Source organism: Limanda limanda, chromosome 9, assembly GCF_963576545.1.
Source record: "Limanda limanda chromosome 9, fLimLim1.1, whole genome shotgun sequence".
Lineage (NCBI taxonomy): Eukaryota > Metazoa > Chordata > Actinopteri > Pleuronectiformes > Pleuronectidae > Limanda > Limanda limanda.
In genome coordinates this window covers 6,872,945-6,895,554 of record NC_083644.1, presented here as the reverse complement: position 1 = coordinate 6,895,554, position 22,610 = coordinate 6,872,945, and the positions used below count along the sequence as shown (strand labels likewise).

At 43.8% G+C, this 22,610-nt stretch overlaps 1 protein-coding gene across 4 annotated transcripts in view; it reads right to left on the bottom strand.

Annotated features, from left to right (window-relative positions):
- Positions 1-22,610, bottom strand: part of ddah1 (dimethylarginine dimethylaminohydrolase 1) — an 81,328-nt gene that overhangs the window by 10,353 nt on the left and 48,365 nt on the right. For 3 of the 4 annotated variants that reach the window (XM_061077603.1, XM_061077602.1, XM_061077601.1), the window contains 3 exons: positions 10,655-10,754; positions 8,800-8,873; positions 3,725-3,844 (listed from right to left, as the gene is read on the bottom strand). In XM_061077603.1, the coding sequence (XP_060933586.1) occupies positions 3,725-3,844; positions 8,800-8,873; positions 10,655-10,745 (285 nt within the window). In that variant the 5' untranslated portion in view covers positions 10,746-10,754. Of the gene's footprint in view, positions 1-3,724; positions 3,845-8,799; positions 8,874-10,654; positions 10,755-18,559; positions 18,613-22,610 lie in introns of those variants that run through there. The other variant, XM_061077604.1, reaches the window with a different exon arrangement.

Sequence of the window (22,610 nt, the reverse complement as noted above, 5' to 3'; positions counted from 1 at the left end):
CAAAAACACTGACGATTTACTGGAGCTGGCGTCATCCGCATAACCCAGATTCTGGCTCTCGCTATGAATATTTATAATGCTCATTGTAGAACTACTTCCCATGATGCCTTTAAAAGTTTTATATTACTCCTTGTTTTTACTGCTGAACAACAGCAGCTTGTACCAAACACATCCTTCTGAAATCCTGCTTCCATATCTGGTGGGGAAACGAGAGGGAAATTGCTTCCTGTTGGTGGACAGTAACAGGTTGTCATGGTTCCTTGACACACATTTACTCTGGAAATGTTATTGGTCTATATGGACGGTTGATTGTTGCCCCCCTGAGGTATCCAATGGGAACTGGCCATTTCTTAAACAAGGCCATGTTCAGAGACCCTATGGATTCTATGGTATTTGACTTGATTCCATTGGTGTGAACAGTCTTGTCCTTTTTCCTCCCGCTCAGCAAAGTATTCAGCAAATGCATGAGACATGGAATCATGAACTGAGAGAATAATGATCTCATCAGCTTTAGCTACAGTTTGGGTTTAGAGTGAAAGAGCAAATGTTAGCATGCTAAATGTTACTCCAGACTAAGGTGCTGGTAACCCTGTTAAATGTCAATATGTTAGTATATTCATTAGGAACATGTTATTGGGCTACAGTTAGCATGTCAAATTATGAAATTACATAATATAATGTGGTTGTTTGTGTATTTTGACACTGACCTTTTAAGTAAGGTCTTATTTTTATTAGATTATCGTCTCAGGAACAAACAAAGTTGACTTTCAGAGACTTAAATATTTAACCTAAGTTGTGTCAGCTGCTTCTCTGCAACCTCGCAGCTCAAGACCTTAATGAACGTCTCATTGTGTCTCAACCTGATTCTAAAAACCCAAACAGGGCACTTTTCCTAAAGTTAAAACAATCCTAGATAAGTAGTTACATGAACTTCAATATCTCTATAAAAGTGAATGTGAAAACATCCTTGAAGTGAAGATCAAATCCTGTCCGGTGGAGCAATGAGCTCATGGATCACACGAGGCTGAGTCGAAGGGCGACAGGAACGTGAAGGCAGCCGGTCATTGCTCTGTAATGTAGCCGGGGAATAGAGTGTGTGTGTGTGTGTGTGTGTGTGTGTGTGTGTGTGTGTGTGTGTGTGTGTGTGTGTGTGTGTGTGTGTGTGTGTGTGTGTGTGTGTGTGTGTGTGTGTGTGTGTGTGTGTGTGTGTGTGTGTGTGTGTGTGTGTGTGTGTGTGTGTGTGTGTGTGTGTGTGTGTGTGTGTGTGTGTGTGTGTGTGTGTGTGTGTGTGTGTGTGGGAAGAGGGAGTGGGCACTGAGGCCATATTTCAGGATGATGACTTTATGAGGGACGCTTGACGCTGACAGCAGAATGATGGCTGACGACATCCATTAGCTCAGCGGGTATTCTCGTCCGGGGGAAGAGCTAAACATAGACCGGGGACTACACCTGGTTTACAAATACATAAACATAGATAAAAACCAACTAACAGATAAAAGTAAGGACCTTAATGAAAGTGAAATACGATCGGACTTTCAGCACTTTGCCCTTGAACTGAAATAAATCAGCGGTTATCTAAAAACCACGCAGGTCAGTTCCTTCTCTCCCCCCACAGCAGAGATGTACTTCCCTAAAGATAAACTTAATGAGTCTGGCTCCAGCTGTAAATTGGTACAACACGTCTTTGTCCAAAAGGTAAACACACATCGCCACAAGAGCAACATCCTCATCCAAAACAGGCTTTAAAACAGCGTTCATTGGTTTTCACTCCTCCCAGAGAACAGAACATTACCTCAATTACAAATCCACGGTTGTAAAAAGTCCTTTAAAACAGGAGCTAAATGCTTCAGGAGCGGGGGGGTGAGGTAAGATGTAATTAGGAAACGGGCAGTCCGGCGTTTAGTCTCAGCCACTCCTCGCCACGGGCAGATTATTACTGGGGCGGTGAAAACAGGCAGGAATCTTAATGAGTCGATGCTGTAATACAAAATTAATTATCCATAGAGCAACACAAACCAACACGTCTTACTTTGTGCTTCTCTGGATTGCTTCATTGGCACGTGCCGTCTGATTATCTGGTTTTAAAAAGGCCCCTGAGATACACAAGGTATTTAAAACAACAATGGACCAGTAGGGGGAGATGTCACACTAGGAGGCGAGAGACAAACCCTGTCAGGGAGGATCTGGGTGTTTGTGCATGTGTGTCTGAGTCTTTATATTTAAGTAATTAGATGTGCTGTGTGTCCTTATCATAATAATTCATATACAGTTTCACATCTTGATGTTTGGGGAGTTCTCGGGATGCTTCCACCACGGGGACGAGCTTAGTAGACAAGTGGTCAAGGGGAAAGTGAATGCTGACTCCACCAAACATCACAATTGTTCCTGCTCGACTCCCAGACTCTGAAACATCCAGTTGTCTTAGTAAAAACTGAAAGAAAAAACAAGTCAGCATGTGATTGCTGACTAGAGTGATTGACCATTGTGACTCGTGTGCAATGAAACAAAACTAAAAGATGAGCGAGAGTTGGACCTAGTGGAGCATGTAGGCCCAGTTCCCTTGAATTGAGTTAAAAGTTGATTTATCAAGATCCAGGAATTATCTCCAAATTTGTGATATAGTAAAAAAACGCCATTCTTGGTCAATGTCCCATTCTTCCACCAGGTTGTATGGAAATCCATAAATAATAAGATGTGCTGTGTGTCCTTATCATAATGATTCACATACTGTTTCCCATCCTGATGTTTGGGGAGTTCTCGGGATGATTCCATCCCAGGGACGAGCTCTGTCTCCGTGTTGGCGTTCGAACTGTCTCTTCTTCCTCGTGTCCCCCAAGCATCCGTTGCGTTTCCATCGTGGCATCGACGCCTTTATCGATTCAGAAGCCTCCGCACGCTAATGAGCTCAAGCTGCTCGATGGAAGGACGATGCCTTTGTAACCGGAGCCGGAGCCGGAGCGCCAGGGCCAATCCCGGCAGATTAGCCGGGAATATGAATTAATGAGGAAGGATTAAGGTGACAGGTGGTTTCGATGTGCTTACAGTGGGGAGCAGCCACCGAGCTGTAAGCGAGGGAGTCTGCTCTGGATCAACGTGTGTAATGTCCTGTCCTGCGGTGTTATTCTTGCTGAATACTTTGAAGAACGAGGTGTTCGTACCAACTGGGTTGTGCCAAGAGTCGAGCGAAGGAAAAAAGGAACTCTGCCGACGCTGCGGTCGCACGTCTCTGCCAACCGGGCGAGTGGAGTTTGGATCCGTGTGTGTCACAATCCAGGCTCGTTCAACATATGCTCAGAAGGAGTTGAATATACGGTATTAAATGTATTTGTAGATCATAATGTTACCTTGATGCTGACCTTTGACCTGGCAGATATTTAAAATGCCATCACTTTATTTGAGCCAACTAGACATTTGGAGGAAATGTTTTCATGAACAGCAAATGGATTCTTGAGCTGTCACATCGACCTTTGACCTCCAGAGGAAAATAAATTCATCCTCGATTCCAAGAGAAAGTTTCTTCCAAATTTCAAGAAATCCCGAACATGCCTGGAGCCACAGCTGTCATCGGCACAGAGGGAAAATATGAATCCGCTGCGTCGACGTGCGTCAGCGTTATCAAAACAAAGCCACTCGGGTGATTGAGTGGTTTCCATGACTACAGCCGGGGGAAAGCATAGCTAATGTACACACAACAAACACACATATTCAGATTGAAGCAACCTACTTTGAGAGCTTTCTGTGCCGGTTCACTGGAGCCGATGACGATGAGGCCGGGTCCCCCCATGCTGCAGAAGCTCTTCAGGTGCAGACCCTCCTGCACGGGCACCGTGGACACAGCGTAGTCCTGCAGAGACACACATTGAATGAGGTGAAGAAAGAAAGTGGAAGTGATGAGCTTCATGGAGATAAGACAGGTAATGGAATTCTCAATTCTGCAGTATTTCCCTAATTACAAGGTTTTCACATCATATGGGTCAGGAGGTCCAGTGGGTCGTCCACTAACCAGAAGACCCTGAACGCCACATGGCCCCTGAGGGTGTTTGAAAGGCATAATAGAAAAAGCACAGCCTACGGGTTTGAATGTGTGAATGAGGCTTGTAGTGTGAAGCTCTTTGATAAGTGCTCTGTGTAAATACAGTTCATTTACCGTGTGTCACTGGATTATACAGGTGTGATGACTCTGTGCAAGATAACAAAGCACCACAGCTCCATTCAATGATAAATGGGATTTGTGTGCATATACAGTCTCCTTATGAAACCACATTGACATTCACTAATACCAGATTTTACTTGGACCTGTAGCTAATTGCATACACTCATAAATATCAGTACATCTACATGTGTCAAGATCCATGAATTATTTGCTGAGAAATCCATTAAAATAAAGTAAAAATGACCTCACACTGTTAACTAAAGTGAATCCTGGATCCAAAACTAAATCTCGTGGGTTCTTCTCTGACGTACACTGTGCGTTTCGTGGAAGTCTGCTAAGTAGCTTTTGTGTAAGCCTGCTAACAAACAAACAACCATGGGGGTAATAAATTAAGAGGTGGGGTCGTGCAGTGGGGTCTCAAGTGGTCTTTTAAATAGAGCAGCGTGCGGCTCGGAGTCGGAAACAGTAGGAGTGAGCTGGAGGATGATGTCACTGAGCCGAGCGCTCACTGGGGAGATTACACAGCGACTCGGAGGAGTGGGATTGGAGAGGATTTCCCCGGCTGCAGGAAGTCACAGAACCACATGTTGTCATCAGAAAAGCTTCATAAAAACTGAGGATTAACAGAATCATTAACAACCTGCCACTGATTACAGTTTTCATAAGACATGAGTCTTACTGACTTTTACTGGTCTCAGCTTCTTTGTAAGGTTTTAAAACTTGAGAAAATACAGTACATTGAAATCACAGCTTAACGATTAACAATCACAAGTTAAAGATTGTTTACGAAGAGGAGATTCCTTGATCATAAACTACTGCAGCCGCTCCAGGGAGTGTGTGTGGGAGTGGTTTGATCAGAGTTATGGCAACGTAAGCAAACACCACAACAACCCGTCATCACATTTTTGCCTGACACGCAACCGAACTCTGATTGGTGCCTGGAATCAGACGACACACATTGCATCCCCCCCCACCCTCCACCCCCAAACACACACACACCCACACTTCAAACCAGAGAGAAAAGCAAGAGCCAGAACACGAAAATAGAACTCTCTCATCAGATGACCAAGGCTTTTTCAAACGTTTCATATCTAAAAGCAGCATTCAACAGTTGACTAGGATAATATCCACTCTACTATTTAGAGACCTTTAGTGATTCATGTATTTTTAGGCCAGTTACAAATCTCCAAGGAGACTCTGTTTTCCTCCCTGTGTGTTTCTTCGTCAGTTTGTTTGTTGGTAAAATGACACATAAACAACTAAACACATTACCAGGAACCTTGGGGAGAGGATGTGGGTTCAGGGACGGAGGCATTAGATGAGACACGGTGTTTAACCACAGCCTTCATTTGGATTCTAACTTCCCGAAACTGAAAGAATTTCCCAGTTTCAAACTGATTAATTGAATTTCTGATGAAGTTTGTGACCAACGCGGAGTCACGGAGAATCGATCGGATCCATCCTGACGCTCACGAAACCTCGAAGTGATACCGAAGAGTTGAAGCTTATTTTCCGAGACCTCTCCTTCCTGAATCTATGTGAATACATTGATAAAACCGTTTCTGGTTTGCGCCTAAGAAAATAACTTCATCTGACATCCATGTGTTTTGTTAATCATAAAGTACGTTTTCAATGGGATTTCTTTCTTATTCCTCTAAGGTTCATAAAAACTCTGCTGAAGTGTTGTGTACATTTTCCATCGTTGCACTCGCTCGTGTCGTTTTCCGTTCACATTCACGCCACGTTTAAAGAAAACAACCTCTCAGGTCAATGTTTGTTCACCGCCATTAGCTCCATTAAAGTTCTGCGGTTCGCTGAAATAGTTATTGTGACAGAAAAACAGAAAAGAAAACTTGGCAGCTAGTCGTGCAAATAACTCCTTGATGTTTTCCTGAACTCAGTCCTTGGCACTTGTTTAGAAGATACAGGAGGACAATTGGGAATTATTTAATCTAAACTTTCATCATCTCTTATCCCTGAGCAGGAATTTTGGAGTAAAATTAGAAATGCGAGATGTTTTCCTTTTCTACCCTTATCAAGATAAGAAATCCTGGGGGGGAAATAAGGGAGAGACAGAGTCGCTTTTCATCTGCGCTCGCAGGCGGATACTTCTGCCAAGTTGTGACCTGAAAAGACCCGATGGAAGAACCCACACGTCTGTCAGAGTTCTGTAAACTATTGGTGCAAATACGGCGTCAACAACTCTTAGGTCTAATGGAAAAGAAGTGGCTTAACCTTGAGGTTTCTTCCCCCTGAACCAAGAGGCCGTTCAGAAAAGGATCTGCAACATCTGCATGCAGTTGCTCAGCGCTAAACAAACCTGGCAGGAAAGTGATCCTTAAATTTGATAATGAGAGGAAAAAACAACAGTGACAGAGGGAAGCCATCAGATATAAAACGAAAGAAAAAACAACAATAATGGACGCTCAAGTGAATTTTCCTTGTTTCAATTGCCAGAGACGCATCATTAAGTCCCGTCTTCTGAAAGATAACAGAAAAACACAGAGGAATCCGTAATGAGGGATTTGAATCAGATACAGATGGGAAGAGGGAGGTCCTGGAGCTGAACTCTTGGGAGTCGTGACCCACCTCTGAACTTCGGTCATGGTCTCTAACTTCAAAATGAACAGACGTTTGAATCAGACCGACCCACACTGTGACTCAGTGGAGTCTGAATCCTCCCTGAGACAAACCTGCCGTCTCAGCGATTTCCTTCTGTGTCATTTATGGAGATGGAGGAGCTCGGTTGTGGTGACCACGGTCCGGCCGCGGCTCGGGGAGATTAGTCAGAGCGGAAAAAAAACAGGGTGGAATCGTTTCCAATACAGAAAAGTCTGTGACACTAACCAGGGCTGAAGATAAATATTGACCAGACTCAGACACTCACACTCCAGGAAGCTGCTGATCAATATTTTCTTACTGTCGACAAATCGGACAAAAACCCACAGATGTGTTTCTCTGTCTCTCTGCTCCAAGTCTGTGGTGTTCTGCCTCAAGACGATTTGTTCCTACCGGAGACATTGATCTTTAAAAAAATATGTCACAAGGAGGAAAAGGCTAAAACATAACTTGTTTTTATTTCAATCAGACAGGAACTCTTTAGAAAAACAGCTCCCTGCTTAAAAGCTGAGCAAACAATGTAAACTCGTTTTAAGTGGAGTTCAAAATCTTCCAGCAACAATACACGTGTTCCGTTTGAATCCACAGGAACAGTTTGACCTTGACGCTGAGCAGAGAAAACTGAACACAGGAAGAGAGGAAGGAGCTTCCATTGGAGTTTTTATCCAACGTTACTGAAAAGGATTTAATGGTGCACCGACTTTTCCTGCAGATCTGGTGTATCAGTGTGTATTTTCAGTGGGAGGACGATGTGTGTGTATGTGTGTACGTGCATCAACAGTGTGTCTCATGTATGTGTTTGTTATAGATGTTCAACAACAATGCAGAGATATAATCAGGCTGCGGGTACACAGACAAAACTTGATGGTCTGATTCCTTGTTGGTTTTCTTCTTGTCATTGACAATAGGAAGAGAATAGATTATTCCCACAACAGATAAGTTACAGTTCCACTGAATTTCTCAAAACTGTGAAAGAATAAAGAAGTTATGATGGTTTTTTAATCTAAATTTGCAAATTATATTTAAAAGAATGAAAATGTACCGTCGTTCAAACAGAGCTTTTGGTTTTTCCTTTTGCGTCTGTGAGTGGGAACAATCTGAACAACTGACGACTTGACTTAAATACAAACTGAGCTGATGACCAACTGGAGACAGGTGGCACAGGACAAACAGGTGAAACACATCAAGGCAACACAACTGGAGGGAAACACACAAAGGCAGGAAGTAAAGAGAACAGAAACACGAGGGACATTTAGAATTTCAAAATAACACAAAACAAAACACTGAAAGAAAACAAATCGGGTAAAAGTCAAACAACCAAAAGAGTTCCTAATCAGAACAGTAAAAAAACAAAAACAAACTCTTTATCCAAGAGTTTAAAACCTGAAAGAGTCAGAACACTTACAATGTAAATAAAAATACTTTCTTTTTCACTTATTCTAGCAACATTTCGTATTTATGTTTTGTGTTTCATGCTGTTTCCACAACGACTGAAAGTCACACAGAGCAGAGTGAACACGAGGAGGAAGAGGTGGATGGATGAAGAATGGATATAATGGACAGAGCGGGGGGGCAGAGATGGTTGCAGGGAGAAATAGAATTAGAGAGAAAGTGAGATGTAACAGAAGGGGTTGGGGGGGAAGCATCATGATGGTAATGATGCTTTTATCTTCCTGCCGCAGAGCTTTTACGATTGAAAACATATTTATCTCTTCCTGTCGGTTCTGTCAGGTCTGATCCCTCATAGCAGACTTTCGCTCGGGGACATTTTCAGGGGACTAGAGACGACAGACAGTGGTCGTTGTGTATCTGGAAAATGGATGTTTAAAGTATTGCTCTCACTGTACAGAGAAGAGAATGAGTTTGCATGTTCTTGCCACACAGGTTCTTGTCCTGGTCCTCCGGCTCTGGCTTCCTCCCACAGGCCAAAGACACGCAGACTGGGATGAGGTTAAATGGAAACTAAAGGGTGAATGATGGTTTCTTGAGGTTTAGATAATCGATGGATGTATTTCACCTCAACTCACCTTAAATGCATCAGCCAGGATCTCTGCTCCTCTCTGATTGGTCCGCTTGGAAAGGCCCACAAAGAACTCTTGACCTGCAGAGAGAATCAGATGAAAATGAAGTAGTTGTCTATCAACACACATATAAGAGATAGAAAAGGATGATAACAATCTGATGAACACGAGCAATGTGCAGCAGCGGTATCTGAACACTGCATGTGTCTGTGAGGAAGACACACAACGACCAGGCAGATCTGTGACGGCCCGGCCCGGCTGCACCACACTGAGCTCAGCACTGGTTTCCTGATGGAGCTGCTGAGCATTTTTTCACAAACTGAGCCGTTAGCTCCGGCCCGGCCATCAGGAAATGTTTCTCGCCCTGCCATGTGAAACCCATTTCAGCTGGAAGGAGCGACAGCACACAGCCAGCGTCTAGAAACCCAATTAAGTGCACTGAGCGTTTCTTTTAACGCAGCTTGCCCAGACCCACATTTGAACTCACAACACGACAGTAACGCAATGTACAGACAATCAAGCACAGACCACCGTGCTCCGGGTTCTCGACCTGCATCAACGTTTATGACCTGATGGCAGAGTGATAAGCCTGAGGTCCTGCTGAGGTGATCAGACCAGGCAGTATAGCGCGCAACATTTTTGCTGCAGATTATTTTTCGAGCCGAGGCACCGGTTCATCGAGGTTACAGAGAGGAATGTTTGCGTGGAAGATGTTTAAAGTCAAAGACACGCAATCGTCTGCTCTTATAAAAGCTTCTATGAGTGTAGAAGCTGCAGGCGCGGATATCTCACCGCTCTTGAAATCACGAGTGTGTTAAATGATTTTAACTTCCATCAATACAAAATATTATAACTGCTTTATTATATATATTTTTTTTGATGGTTGGGGGTATTTCTGAATCTGTTTATGGCCGAACAGAGAAAACAGGAAGTAGAAAGCTTGTGATAATTGACCTCAAACATTACAATAAGCTGGAAAGACATGGATTGTTTTGTTAATTTGCTCTCATGAACCATTTTTACTGTACTGGTTGTAAGAAAAAGTGTTATTATACCAGTTTGCCATAAATATAAAATCATCCAGGCAAGAAAAAGTTCCTCTCGATTGTGTGGGAACAACAGATTTTACAGGCTCTGAGAAGAGCAAAGTTATCAATATGTTGATGATGATGAGGATGATGATGAGGATAAGGATGATGACTTTTGTTATTGAGACAAAATAAATACACTAAAAAGAGACATAAACATCCACTCAATAGATTCACTCATCAATGTCTTAAAGTTTGTTATCACAACTTTACAGTTTTCCTCTTTTCAAATAGGAAATGAAGATTTTCTAATAAGCTGTTCAGATGAAGTCTATAAGCAGCAAATCTTTGTTTTACTGTGTTTTTATATTGTATTATTACTCATGGGATATGGTGCTGTTAGAACCAAATTATTCTCACATTTCCACCCAGTGCAAACTGATAATCTGACAAATGTTCCCTCCCTTAAACTAGATGTGAATTAATAAATCTATATATATATATTAACTGTATAGAGAAGCAACAGCTTTGTAAATCAATGGACATTAATAAAATGTTAATGACCCGTGAGGATGGACTTTATTATTTCCTTTGTCATGAGCTGAAGCCAGTAAAAGATCATGTAATGTAACTTGATTACACCGGATGCGCTACATAGTTTTAACACCCATTTCAAATTAGATTCGTCTTGCATGAGTTTATATTGGAGCCAGGAAACAAAAGGAAACAGCCTCATAGGTGAAATCATACCTATTTAATCTATATTATTAAGGATAAATGATGACGTTTGGTGAGATTGTGTGATCAACCTGAGAGAGGGAGGATTAATTCACCTGTGAAAAGCACGTCTCCTCCGTCCAGCGTGGCAGTTTCATCCGTCATCTCAACGATGTTCAGGTTCAGATCCTTCAGAGCTGCCTTCATCGCCTCCGTCTGGAAGAAACACAAACAGAAATCCATCTTTAAAACATCTGCGGATATTTAACAAATGACTGAATCTTCCTGACGGAGTTAAGTTGAAGCGTCATTCGTTCCGATCTATCAGCGGTTTCCTCTCTTCAGGAATATTACGATATGATCCAGCTCTAATCAGACAACTGTAAACAAGAGGAAAAATCAGTCTGAGGAGTTTTCCCTGCAGCTTTCCCCTCAGCGCACGGTCGTTAGCAGTAACCAGATTGAGTCAAACAACCCCCCCCCCCCATTCCAGCAACAGGTTGCAATGACATCATCTCAATGAGCTATGAAATTGTGTCAGTTTTGGAGGAAGCATGTAAAAACCTTTACAAGGTCGCAGCTGAGGAGAAGCATGTACGCTGCCTCGTGTTCCGGGTCGTCTGTGTTTCACGTGCGTGCAGGAAGGAGAAGGGGAGGAAAGATGGCCGCCATCCGGAGAACATTTGCATATATTATGTAATGCGTTCACCGGATGGAAAATTAGGAGACGGCCTCATTTCACTTCCATTAACTCTCTTGCTGAACCTGAAACCTGAGAGGAAGAGCAGCTCTTTGTTTTTTGGGGAGGTGACCTTTGACCAGTCCGCTCTCCCCTCTGACCGCCCAGACAGATTTCGGGGGGTGCGGGGGTTCGAGTAGTTTCCTAGACCGGTCATGTTAGCGAGAGCCTCAGTGTTTCCACGAGCCCTATCTCCCTATGACCTCAGCCGGCTCACTGTGCTTTTTGGCTAAACAAGATGCTTCTGCTTCTACTCCAGGCCGAACCATGAGGTCACACAGGTAGACTGCCATGCACTCCCCAGATAACACAACAGAGGCCTGTACGCACACATGACTACACAAGTGTCACAGCGACACACACGTAGCACAGATGCACACGCAGTGGTGTTGTTTTAATCTATAACCAGCAGGTATAGTCTTTATTAGATTTTGCAGGTTTTTGCAGGAACGCCTCTTACTTTAAAAATTTGCCTCGAGGCTCAACAACCTAAATGGCATCTTTCCAATCAGTTCACGCTCCAGATATGAGACAGTGGAATCCCACAGACTTTTCAAACTTTCCTCCTCCTTCATGTTTCATCCTCACTGCTGGCGTTCTGCTCATCTTTGTGCTTCAGTTAACCCGGTGGAACACGGCGTCCTTCCAAGTATCTGGTTTCTCAAATTCATAAGTGGTTTCTTCAAAGCTCTGACAGCCGCAGCGTAACAAAGGTAACAGTTAATCCCTGTTCCCAGGGAGTAAACAATCCCGAGGATTGATGAGAACTCGTGCTTTTAATGCTTGCCTGAAGTCAAGTGCTGTGTTATCTTCGTGTGTCACTGCTGCCAAGTCTTAGCTGGTCCCAATATTCTTATTACAGCATCATCATACCAAGGAAAGTTCGGTCAAATTAGCCAATTCAGATTCTGCTCCATGGAAATCCTGTCCTGCGCAACACATCTGCAGAGCAGCATCACAGCCCCAAAGGTTGAGAGCTGATTCCGTTCCTCATTAGTCACTGTTTAAAACTATGCTTTCATCATCAGTGACTCCTTTTTCCATTTTTACTTTCTGTAGAACTCTGCTGATTCCACTATCACTGTGGTCGTTCGCCCAGGAATCTGCTGGCCTGCGTGAGGCAGCCCTCTACCTCAGCTCTCTGGCATTTCCTCTGACATCACTGGGGGTGATGTGACCCCAAGGGTGTTTAGACCCCCCCCCCAAAACACACACACACATACACACGCTCACACACACACACACGCAGATCATGTGAAACGTAATGGCCCTTATAGACAGACATCAGAATGGTGTCTGCTCTGCTTCTGCCCCATGTGTGTTACAAACCATCAGTGATTCTATTCTTCCACGGACGTGAACAGCAGAACTCCTGTGTTTGGATCAGAGGTTCGGTCCAGATGGAAAATGAGACGTTGCCCAACAAAAAAAGCAAAGATGGTTGAGTAGAAAAAGAACTCAAAGCAAAGAAGAAGAAAAATCTCCATTTGAAAAGAATAATAAATTTAAACTGGGTCACCACGTTCAGTGTACACAGAGGGGAAGATTGAGTGCGGTGAGGTAATGGTCTTGTGTATACAAGTTGTGAATGGTCAGGCAATCCCTGCCTACACAGAGCTGGAGTCCAGACATACTGTCATGGATCTATAAACCACAAGATGCTGCTGGAATCCTGCGAGAAAACACTAACATCAGTGAAATAAAGTTAAATAAATACTCGATCAATCTTGGGTTCTTAGATCAGATATTATATTATCACGTCATGACCTTTGAGCTCATCATATCATCATCAATCATGAAATCTACCCCCCATTAGTTTCCAGTGTCTTAAACCTGCATCGAACATGGAGTCGGAAGTTGAGAGGCCGATGCAGAAACTTTAGAATCACCTTCAGTAACCCCAGGCTAACTTTGGGCCAGTGCCACCATCAAATTAAGGTAAACTTGGTCTGTCCTGGATTTAAATTACTGTTGTCCCAAAAGATTGTAACGCAAAATGAGCAGCACATAGAGAAATCAGTAAAAATACTTCATATAGAAGAAATAATTGTATTTAGCTTAGCAAAAGCAAGTTCTCAATTCCAAAGTATGCTTTCAAAGTCCCAAATAATCCACTGAGGATTCAGGGCTTTGCCGAGCAGCATCACTCAGATCCTCCTCAGGCCAAAACACAAACATCTTCCTGCATCTTGTCTCAGAGCAGTGAGAATCTGCAGCTGTGCAGGAGGCACTGGGGCAAAAGTTCACTCTGGAACTGTTGATTCAAACAGAACGACTACAATGGCAACAGAGGAATGCACCTGTTCATCGACACAGTTTCTACACGCTGTTCTATGATTCCTGTTGGCTGCGAACACGTGAGACTGCCACCCCCCCCCGAACCCCTCCCTGACAGCGCCACACCTACACATGTCTACATTCTTCATATTGTTTACAGCCCGTTTGGACGCTGCCATCAGCAGGTTGTAACAGAATCCAGGATTCATTCAAGCAGATAACCTATATACTTGTGCATAGTTGGCAGGAGTCGGCCTTTTTCCTGCTGTTCGTGCTGACATCCCTCTTCTTTGCAGTTATTGATATCTAAAGCTGCTGTTTCCAAATATTTCAAAACTCGACAAATTTTTTTACCCACACGACTGCAGCTGAACACATTTCTTCATAAATTCCGTGCAGTGTTTGGATGTCACAGAGGAATGGAACTTCCAAGATGTGAAAGCTGCATAAATCGTGCATCTTGCACATTGCAGCATTACATCAGACCTCTCTGTTTGCCATGTGAACTGTAGAGTCACAGCAACAATTCTCAGAAAGAGGAAGAGACTTCAATTTAACAGGCAGGTGTTCTTCTACGATAAAGCAGCCAATGGATATTACTGTCTTTTTGTGTTATAATTTAATTACTCCCTGTTTTTTATGAGTTTTGCTTTCGGTGATGGCAGCATGAAGAGCAGAGAATGATTAACAAAGCTCTGCTGGTGGTTGCATATAGGAAAAAGATAGGCTTGCTCCCCACTGATAAACTGTTAACTAACAGAATAAGGTAGAAAAGTTTATGTTCCTCCAAAGGTTGAAGGTGCAATCCGTGGAAAATATATCCAATTTCAGTCCCATCAATCATCAAGTCACAAATCAATCTTTGTCAATAGTTTTATGAACTTTCTGGTTCACAGGAGTTAGGTGTGACTATTACCTTTGTCATAAAAGGTGGCATGAAGTATAAATCCATACAGATCTATACAATATCAAGCTGAAGGTAGTTTACTGTGGCACTCAGTTACCATCGATGATGTTGGTGATTAGTTCTGTTGCCTCACAACAAGAAGGTTCTTGGTTCCAAAGTCTTTCTGTGCAGAGTTTGCTTGTTCTCCCACGTGTGCTTGGTTTTCTTTGGGTACTTGGCTTTGGTCAATTGAAGACTCTAATGGACCGTAGGTGTGAACGTGAGCGCTAATGGTTATTTAGTCACACTGGCAAAATGTACATGGTGTACACGCCTCTCACCCATGAGTTTTTATTAGGACTTCTTTAGCTTTTACTATCATTTGTGCACAGTTAACCAGCCTGACAGTTCCCACCTTCCCAGTCTTATTGCTAAGTTGAGCTAAATGCCACAGTAGTTTAAGGTTGAAGATACACACAGACATCATTTTCAGAAATTCAAATTAACAAGTGCCTACTAATAACCTGACATTTACAATCTGACATGATGACCTTTGAATACATTTTTTTCTACCAATTAACCTCACTTCATTATTTCAGACGCCGCACATCAACCCTCCTCTCCTCCTTCGCTCTCTCTCTTTCTTTGTCTCTCACATTCCGTCTATTCTCTCTCGACCCCAGTGCCAGGGTCAACAACGCTCCTACAGCAGCTTCCCATGCAGAGCGTCCCATTATCTCTCACTGCGAGGGACATCCAATACCCCGTCCTGTCTAGGTGCCAGCTCGCTGTGCCAACACCTCCTTCTCTTCTCCCTGTGCTCCTCTCGTCTTCTCCCCTCTCTCCTCCTTTCCCCCCCCCCCCCCCCGAGTCCTCGGCCAGGCGACATGCTATTAGCCAGCACCCTGCTTTGAATGAAAAAGGCCCTTTTAAAATTCATTAGGGGCAGAAGGCTCGGCGGGCCAGTCGGTCTGCCTGCCACATTCCTGCCGTTCCAGCCCAGGACAGGGGAGACGGAGCAGAGAGAACAGCCTTTTATTTGGGTCTTTTTATGGACCCCCGTCTCCCTTGTCTCGCCCCTGGTACCCGTGGATATCGCATTCTGCTAAGAAGGACCATCAGTCTGATAGGGCACGGTGCATTTGGAGAGGGAATAGAGGACACAACAATGGCATTCCTGAAGGTCATCCTAGCCTCCCTACCCCAGGCAACAGAGTCCCACGCTCCGACATAATGGGGATACAGCATTCCTCCGAGCTTCACACGCAAGGAGGTCAACCTCTTCAAATGACAGTTATCAGCTGCAGTTTGTGTATAAACACAATGCCAGACAGTTGAGACCTGCGAACACTACAGTGAGATACCATGCAATCACCATCATAGAGTTACCTATTTACTTATCCAGCAATTAGTACAATGTGAAGCAATATCAGCATTGATCTGGAGTCACCACGTATAATAGTCACTCCTCTATTAGCTCTGGTTTGGGCTCCACCACCTCCTGAGGGAGATATGTCTTTTTCAACAGCCAAATCCTCAATCCTCACCATGAGGTCCCCACCTTGCATATAAAAAAAAAGTGTTCTGCCACATTTCTGTAATAAACATGTTTACTGGTGTAGCCTTACAGTTATTTGTAATGTCTCAAACTGAAATGACTCAAAAAGGATATCAAGTGTTGTCTACACATGGGCACGAGTTTATACAGAGAGTCTTGTGCGTCACGGCTAAATCTTTGGCTGGACATCGGGGACACAGATGATGATTGCAACAGATAGCAGGGGCTTAGCGCAGAGCTAAGTTCAAAGACCACCGGAGTACAGAACAGGAGTAACGACTGCGTTTCAAGGCAATCGACCGAATGGAATTTAAAATAAATGCACAGATCTCCTTAGCTATGCAGCAAGTAGCACAATAAGGCTATGAGAACCTTTCAGGTATTACAGTCTCTGGCGTCATGGAGGAAACAGATGATTCCTTTTGTTTGCTGAGAAGAGTGAGTATGATTAAATGGCTCTATTAGAGATTTGTCCGATTTCACAGAGTGCTGGTTTGAAGGGAACACCTGTAGGCTCCAACTAATAGCAGCCTTGGGGGTGAAAAGCAACACAAGCTGTGAAGAGACTCTGACTGGGCCTCTAACACTCACACACAGGCAGACACACATGACAAATATGAATTTGTGAGGTTTTAATATCGGAAATCCCTTACTGTTCTTTGTTTTTTCAGGAATCACAAAGGAATCACAGATCACTCCTACATGAGTCACACAGGTGGATTCATACGTGGAAACTTGGGCAGAGTCTGACGCTGTCACGGTGGTCAAACGGCACATTCCTCCCGGCGAGGGTTTGCACTGTCACCGTGTGCAACCAAAGTATGAAATGACAACATCTCATTTAGCGGCAGCCAAGAGAAAACAAACTCTCCGTGGCCTGTCCTTGCTTTATCTAAACAAATCCTCCTCGTAGGTTGGAACATACCTGTGGTTAACCAAGCCATGACATCGCCCCCCCAGGCTTAAAGATTACATGACTGTTGAGAAGTAGGTCAATGTGAAGGCGTGCACAGTTAACAGTAGCAGATCTGGAGACCCCTTGCACCGCATCAACCACAAGGATCTGGCAGGCGGGTTCCAGTCAAAGAGCTGCTTTAGCCAAACTGACTGCGCCGTCAGCCGGGGCTCCCGGGACATCAGGGCTCCGAGGAGGAGAATGCCACAGCAGAGTCCTGCTTAGACACATTTACAGTTGGCTGGGGGGCGGGAGACAACAGCCGTGCCAGGATTCAACAAATCAACTGAAAACGCGAGAGAGGAGTGAAGTTAAAAGTGCAGGACACTGTGGTGGCTCTTTTAATTGCCTTTCTGAGAGCTAAGAGAGGCTGTTGTACATGTAATCACACGTTGAAGTGTGGATGGAGCCTCAACAATAAAGACTTCTCCATGATGAGTTTTCTATCAATACTCTGGTGGCTCTTTGTTATCTGCTCCTTTTATTAAAGTTTAGATAGAAAACAGATTGGAAGAGAGTAAAACTACTTTTAAACAAGATAAACTTTATTTAATCTCATCATGAATTTCTTATAGAACAGAGGTGTTGATTTGTGTCCTGGACTGAAGCATAAATATAAAGAATAAAATAAGTAAATTGTGGTATGAGCCATGTTGCCCCACAACAAGATGGTTTGAGTTCGAACCCCCGGTTTGGCCGAGGGCCTTTCTGGGTGGAGTTGTTTCTATGTGTCAGCTCTGTCCAGCTTGTACCCGGCTTTTGTCCCAATGTCAGCTCCTCAAAGGACAAGAGGTAATTCACAGATGGATATAAAAGACGGTCCCTTTATCTAACCCGATGATCCAGAGAATCAACCTTTCCAAATTAATTACAAAGTTTAGAGATAGTCATAAAACTTCTCACACATCCTCAACGATTTGTGCTGTCTCGCAATTCTCCGTCTGCCAACATATTTTGGAACTCGCCAATTAAAGCCCCGGATTGGATCCAACTCGTTAAATCAGTAGAATCGCTCATCTTTAAAAAGGCGATTTAAGAGGCTCACTGACATGTTAACGAGAATAATCTACGACGACTACAGCCAATCAAAATGAAAAATGGGGTGAAGATTGTGGCTGAAAGATTGTGTAGTATTGTGTAGTATCATTTAGCATTAACTCCCAACAACTGCAACATATCCAAGCTGTGATCTGGACAGCGATCCGACGACTTTGAGAAAGTCGACCAGTCTGAACTTGGCGTTAAAGTACACTCTTCACCTCTCAAGTCAATAGTAAACAGGATGAAGGGTCCAACACATTTCTGAGCAGTGGACAACAGGAAGTAACCTTCATATTTGAAGGGAAAATGTGTTTAAAGAGCAGGAAAATGAGAAGAAATATTTAGAGCTGTCCTCAATAGAGAAGGGGTCAGATAAATAACATCTTGTACTGTAACACCTTGCTGGTCACAGAGCAGACTCACATAGAAAGACACCCAAGCGCAGCCGAGTTCTACAAAAATAAACAGAAATATGAGTCTGTTTGACAAGTCCGAAGTCCGTCCCAGAGCAAATAAAGTGCTCGCTCCAATCAGCAGGGCCGTGAAGAATGTGTCTGCTGCCTACCGCTCACTGTGATGGCTCCACAAATACAGGAGGGCTGCAGGCTAGGAGCTGGTGGAGAGCCGAGGGCCGGAGGTTGCTGAGGTGAGCCTCCACCACGGGGAAAAACACAGGGGGCTTCAGTAAATACATCTCCTCCGACTCCTCCGTGTTTATTGGCTTTGACCCCCACAGACTGGACCTCCATACCCAAAACAAGGAGGAAAAGCCAATAAACTCGTCGCCCTCAGAATATTACAGGCCAGCCTCGCCTGACTCTACTGATTTGATAGAAGATTACTCACCAAAGATCCTTTCACCATCTAAGAGCATTGATACCACAAAGGGGAAGATTTAGTACCTCTTTCGAGGAAAGTACATTTTACTCACCGCTTTCTGTTGGTGTATTGGTTAATTGGTCTGATGTTTGTCAACTGGATTGTGCAAAAACCCACTGAATGGATTTCTAGGAAACTTGTTTGAAGACGAGGACATTGGGGCTAGACAGATCCAATTAAAGTTGGCACGGATCAGGACAAAGGCAAAGATCCAAAAAAGGTTTTTTACTTTGTTTAACATTTGTTTTACATTTGTCGACAGATTTCCCAGAGAATGATCCATGGATTTCGACAAAAAAAGAAATCTAGTATGTGAAATTTGGTGAGGATTGATTGTTTGGCTTCCTCAGCAAGTATTTCTGCAATGCATGGTTATGACATCAGGAATGGCAAATTGTGCTCGGGACAAACCACTTGCATGCTCCCCAGGTCGCTCTGCTCTACACCACGGGCATGGAGGGCCGATAAACTGCTTCTGTAACCGACACTTCCTGTGTTTCATGACATCAACTGGAAAAAGTGAAATATTCCAAAGATTTGAAGTTGAGGGTATAAGCACAGAGAGTCCTGCTTTATGCTTAAAGGTCGTTCCACTCTTCTCCATCACATCAAGCAGGGCTATAAATCCTCTCCCAGCTTCTTCTCTGATAAACTGAGATTTATACTTTAGCATTTACATGATGTTATTATCCACAGCGATAAAAACGCTAATAGCCAAACCAGTGAAAAGTCATATTTCAGCTCCATAGCGAGCACAGGACAGTCAGTGTTGTACGTGTTGAGAATGTACAGACAGAAAGAAGCTGTACATCCTGTCCTCCTTGCTTCCTCCATTCCTTCTTTCTCAGGGGGAAACCCAAGTGGGAAACTCTACTCGCCGTCACCTTTGGCCTACCTGGGCCGGCAGAAACAGGACCACCCACATGAGTTCAAGGTGAGCACATTGTGTGTGTCAATCACACCGTGTGTTACAGTGGAAGGATAAAGCCTGAGTGTGTGTGAGGAGGGCTATATATTTTAAAACTGTAGAGTCCACAGTGCTTAAAGGAGATGTTATAGCCCATTTACTCCAAATTACTCCACAATTTAACCATGTGAATCCAGGGTTTGGATGTTTGAATGAGTTTCCTACAACAAGCATCAAGTAGATTCAATACAAGTCAATTGAACATCCTTATCATAAGATGAAGCCGTCAATTCAATTCAATTAATTCATATTTTATCAAAATAAGTGATGGATGTCTGGAAAGAATATGTTCAAAGATGTAAAACTCTAAACAACAGGGTTGATTGGTTCATTGGAACGACTTTCTACTAAAGAACTGCCAATGAAAATGGTACAAAACGTTCTGTCACTCATTATGAGAATTGGGAGGGGGGGGCAGCCTCTCTGGAAAAACAAATGTCACTCGTGTGGCCCAAAGTAAAGAAGCGTGCGGCGCAGTGATTTGTTACGAAAACACTTTTAAGGGTAAAAACGTGCAAATAAAGTGGCCTGATCCTCGAGTGAGAGTGTTGGCAGCTTGAAAGTGTGAGAAGCTGTTGTTTAACAATCCGATCATCGTATCGACAGTCAGGGACACGATGAACTGATGTGTCGTCTGTGCACTATGTTCCACATCTCCAGGAAGTGCATATACGGTCGAGGGGCTAAACGTTGAATGGAAAGTGGAATATCTGACAACCGTGACCATAAGTCATTTCCCATAACCTATATGTTTTTTTTCCGAGCACTCTGGTTCACCCTGCATTGGTCCTTATGGCATCCCGGCTCATGTGTTCCAAAGAAGATTCAATTGAGGCGATTTGAGATGGAATCCCCACTTTGTTTGTTTTCGTTCCACCGGTTGAGGCCCCATGGAAAAATCCAAAGTAAAAATACCCAGAACTCCCACAGATTTAAGTTGTTTCAACAATTCGCGAGGCCCAAGGTGTGCTGCGGAATGGAATGTCCGACCAAACACCGTCTGAGGGTGTGTATGAATATTTACGTGGACCGGAGAACTGACCTACCACCGGGAGGAGAGAGATGTGTTTGGTGCGGCGGAGAGAGAACAGAGAAGGGGTCGAGGGAAGAGGCGGAGAGTTCGGGTGAGTCATCTTAAGATGAGAAGGGAGGCCTCTCGGCGAGTGGTGCCTGCTCGCCGGGAGAAAGAGGAACCCCTGAGTAAGAGGTCAGGGAAGCCACGCCAGTAAGGAGGGAGGACCGGGGCGGTCGGAGTCAGAGGATTTTGACCTCACTGAATATGAGGAGTCTGACTGACAGGAGCTGCTCCAACACCAACAGATTTCGTTTATTCAATCTGAATATGTGCTATAAACAGGAATTGGGTGAGGTTATATAAGTGAGTACTCAACCCCCCCTCACGAAGCCACGCATGCTGTTTAGATTGTAAGAGAATCCGTTGTCTGTTCATATCTGCATTCTTCTCATTGTTGAGGTGTTCCAGTGGTTGCTTCTCTCCACTCGGGCCAGGACTCTAAAAAAAAAAAAGAACCTGGAAACACAGAGCGTCCTGCAGAAAGAAAACACCATCATACCACACGGCTACGCCCACACTTTCCAAAGAATGTAATGGATGTGATCCCAAAGGGGAAAGAAGTGGACTCTGCCAGGCAAAGTACAGACTAACTGCCCATTATGAGGGATTTCCCAAAACAGCCCCTGTGAAGCTGGATGTATGGGAGGGGCGGCTATGGAAAAAGGAGGAAAAGGAGTATGTGTTTTAATCTTGTAAGGCAGGAAAAAAAGAGCGAGATGGGCCAAAAGGTTTCCCATAAATGTTAATGAAGGGCTTTCCCAGAAACATTTTTTTTTTCTCTTCCTCCCTTTTCAGCATGAAACCAGAGGTCAGGTGCTGATGTAAACCAGCAGGGCCGAGTCCCAGAGACCTGCTTTTGAAGTTTAACAGACGGAAACCCCGTGGAATTAACCACGCAGGGATTTCGTACTGACGTAGCAAACTGTGGATGGATGACGTGTGAGAAGCAATGAGCAGGTTTCCTTCACAGAGAAGCACACAGGTCTGAGAAAATCCAAAATACAGTAACTGTGTGTTTCCTACTTTAACTAAGACACAGTCGGACCGAGTGATATTTATTGGATGGTTTCGTCTGATGATGTAGTTGCATTTCATGCTCCTTAATATTGCTCGTATCTTTATTGTTCAGGGTTTTTCTTTATTGTTCTACTAGTAAAAAGCAAAAGGCGGCTGAGTCACGTCTGATTCACTTTTTGTCCATAGCCACGTCATGAGTGGATTTAGGAGCGCCTCAGCACATCTTGTGCCGGCCCAGGGCGGTAAGAAAAGCCGCTGTGGTTAGATTTAAGACACCATAGATCACTGTAATGTCTTCTGAAGGCGCCGCCCTCCAAACGAAACAAGTCGCTTGTGTTGTGAGGCGTCTATAAAACATCCTGAGGGAGACAGTGGATCATGCACTCCCAGTCCTCTGCAGCTGGCCTTTAATGAATGGTTGTATCAGTCTGACAGGTCTCTTAAATTCATAACGGTAGAATCTGATCCGTAACATATTCTTCAGGTCAGAGGTACGGTGTGTTTTTGTGAGGAGAGACACAAAAGTATGGACGGGATGTATGGAGTAAACGATAACCAATTAGAAACTGCACTGGGAGTGTGTTCACAGTAGATTCAGGAACTGGATATAAACAAAAACTTCACTTTTGAACTGTTGCACCAGTTCTTTGACACTTTGTGGGTTTAGCTATGAAACAT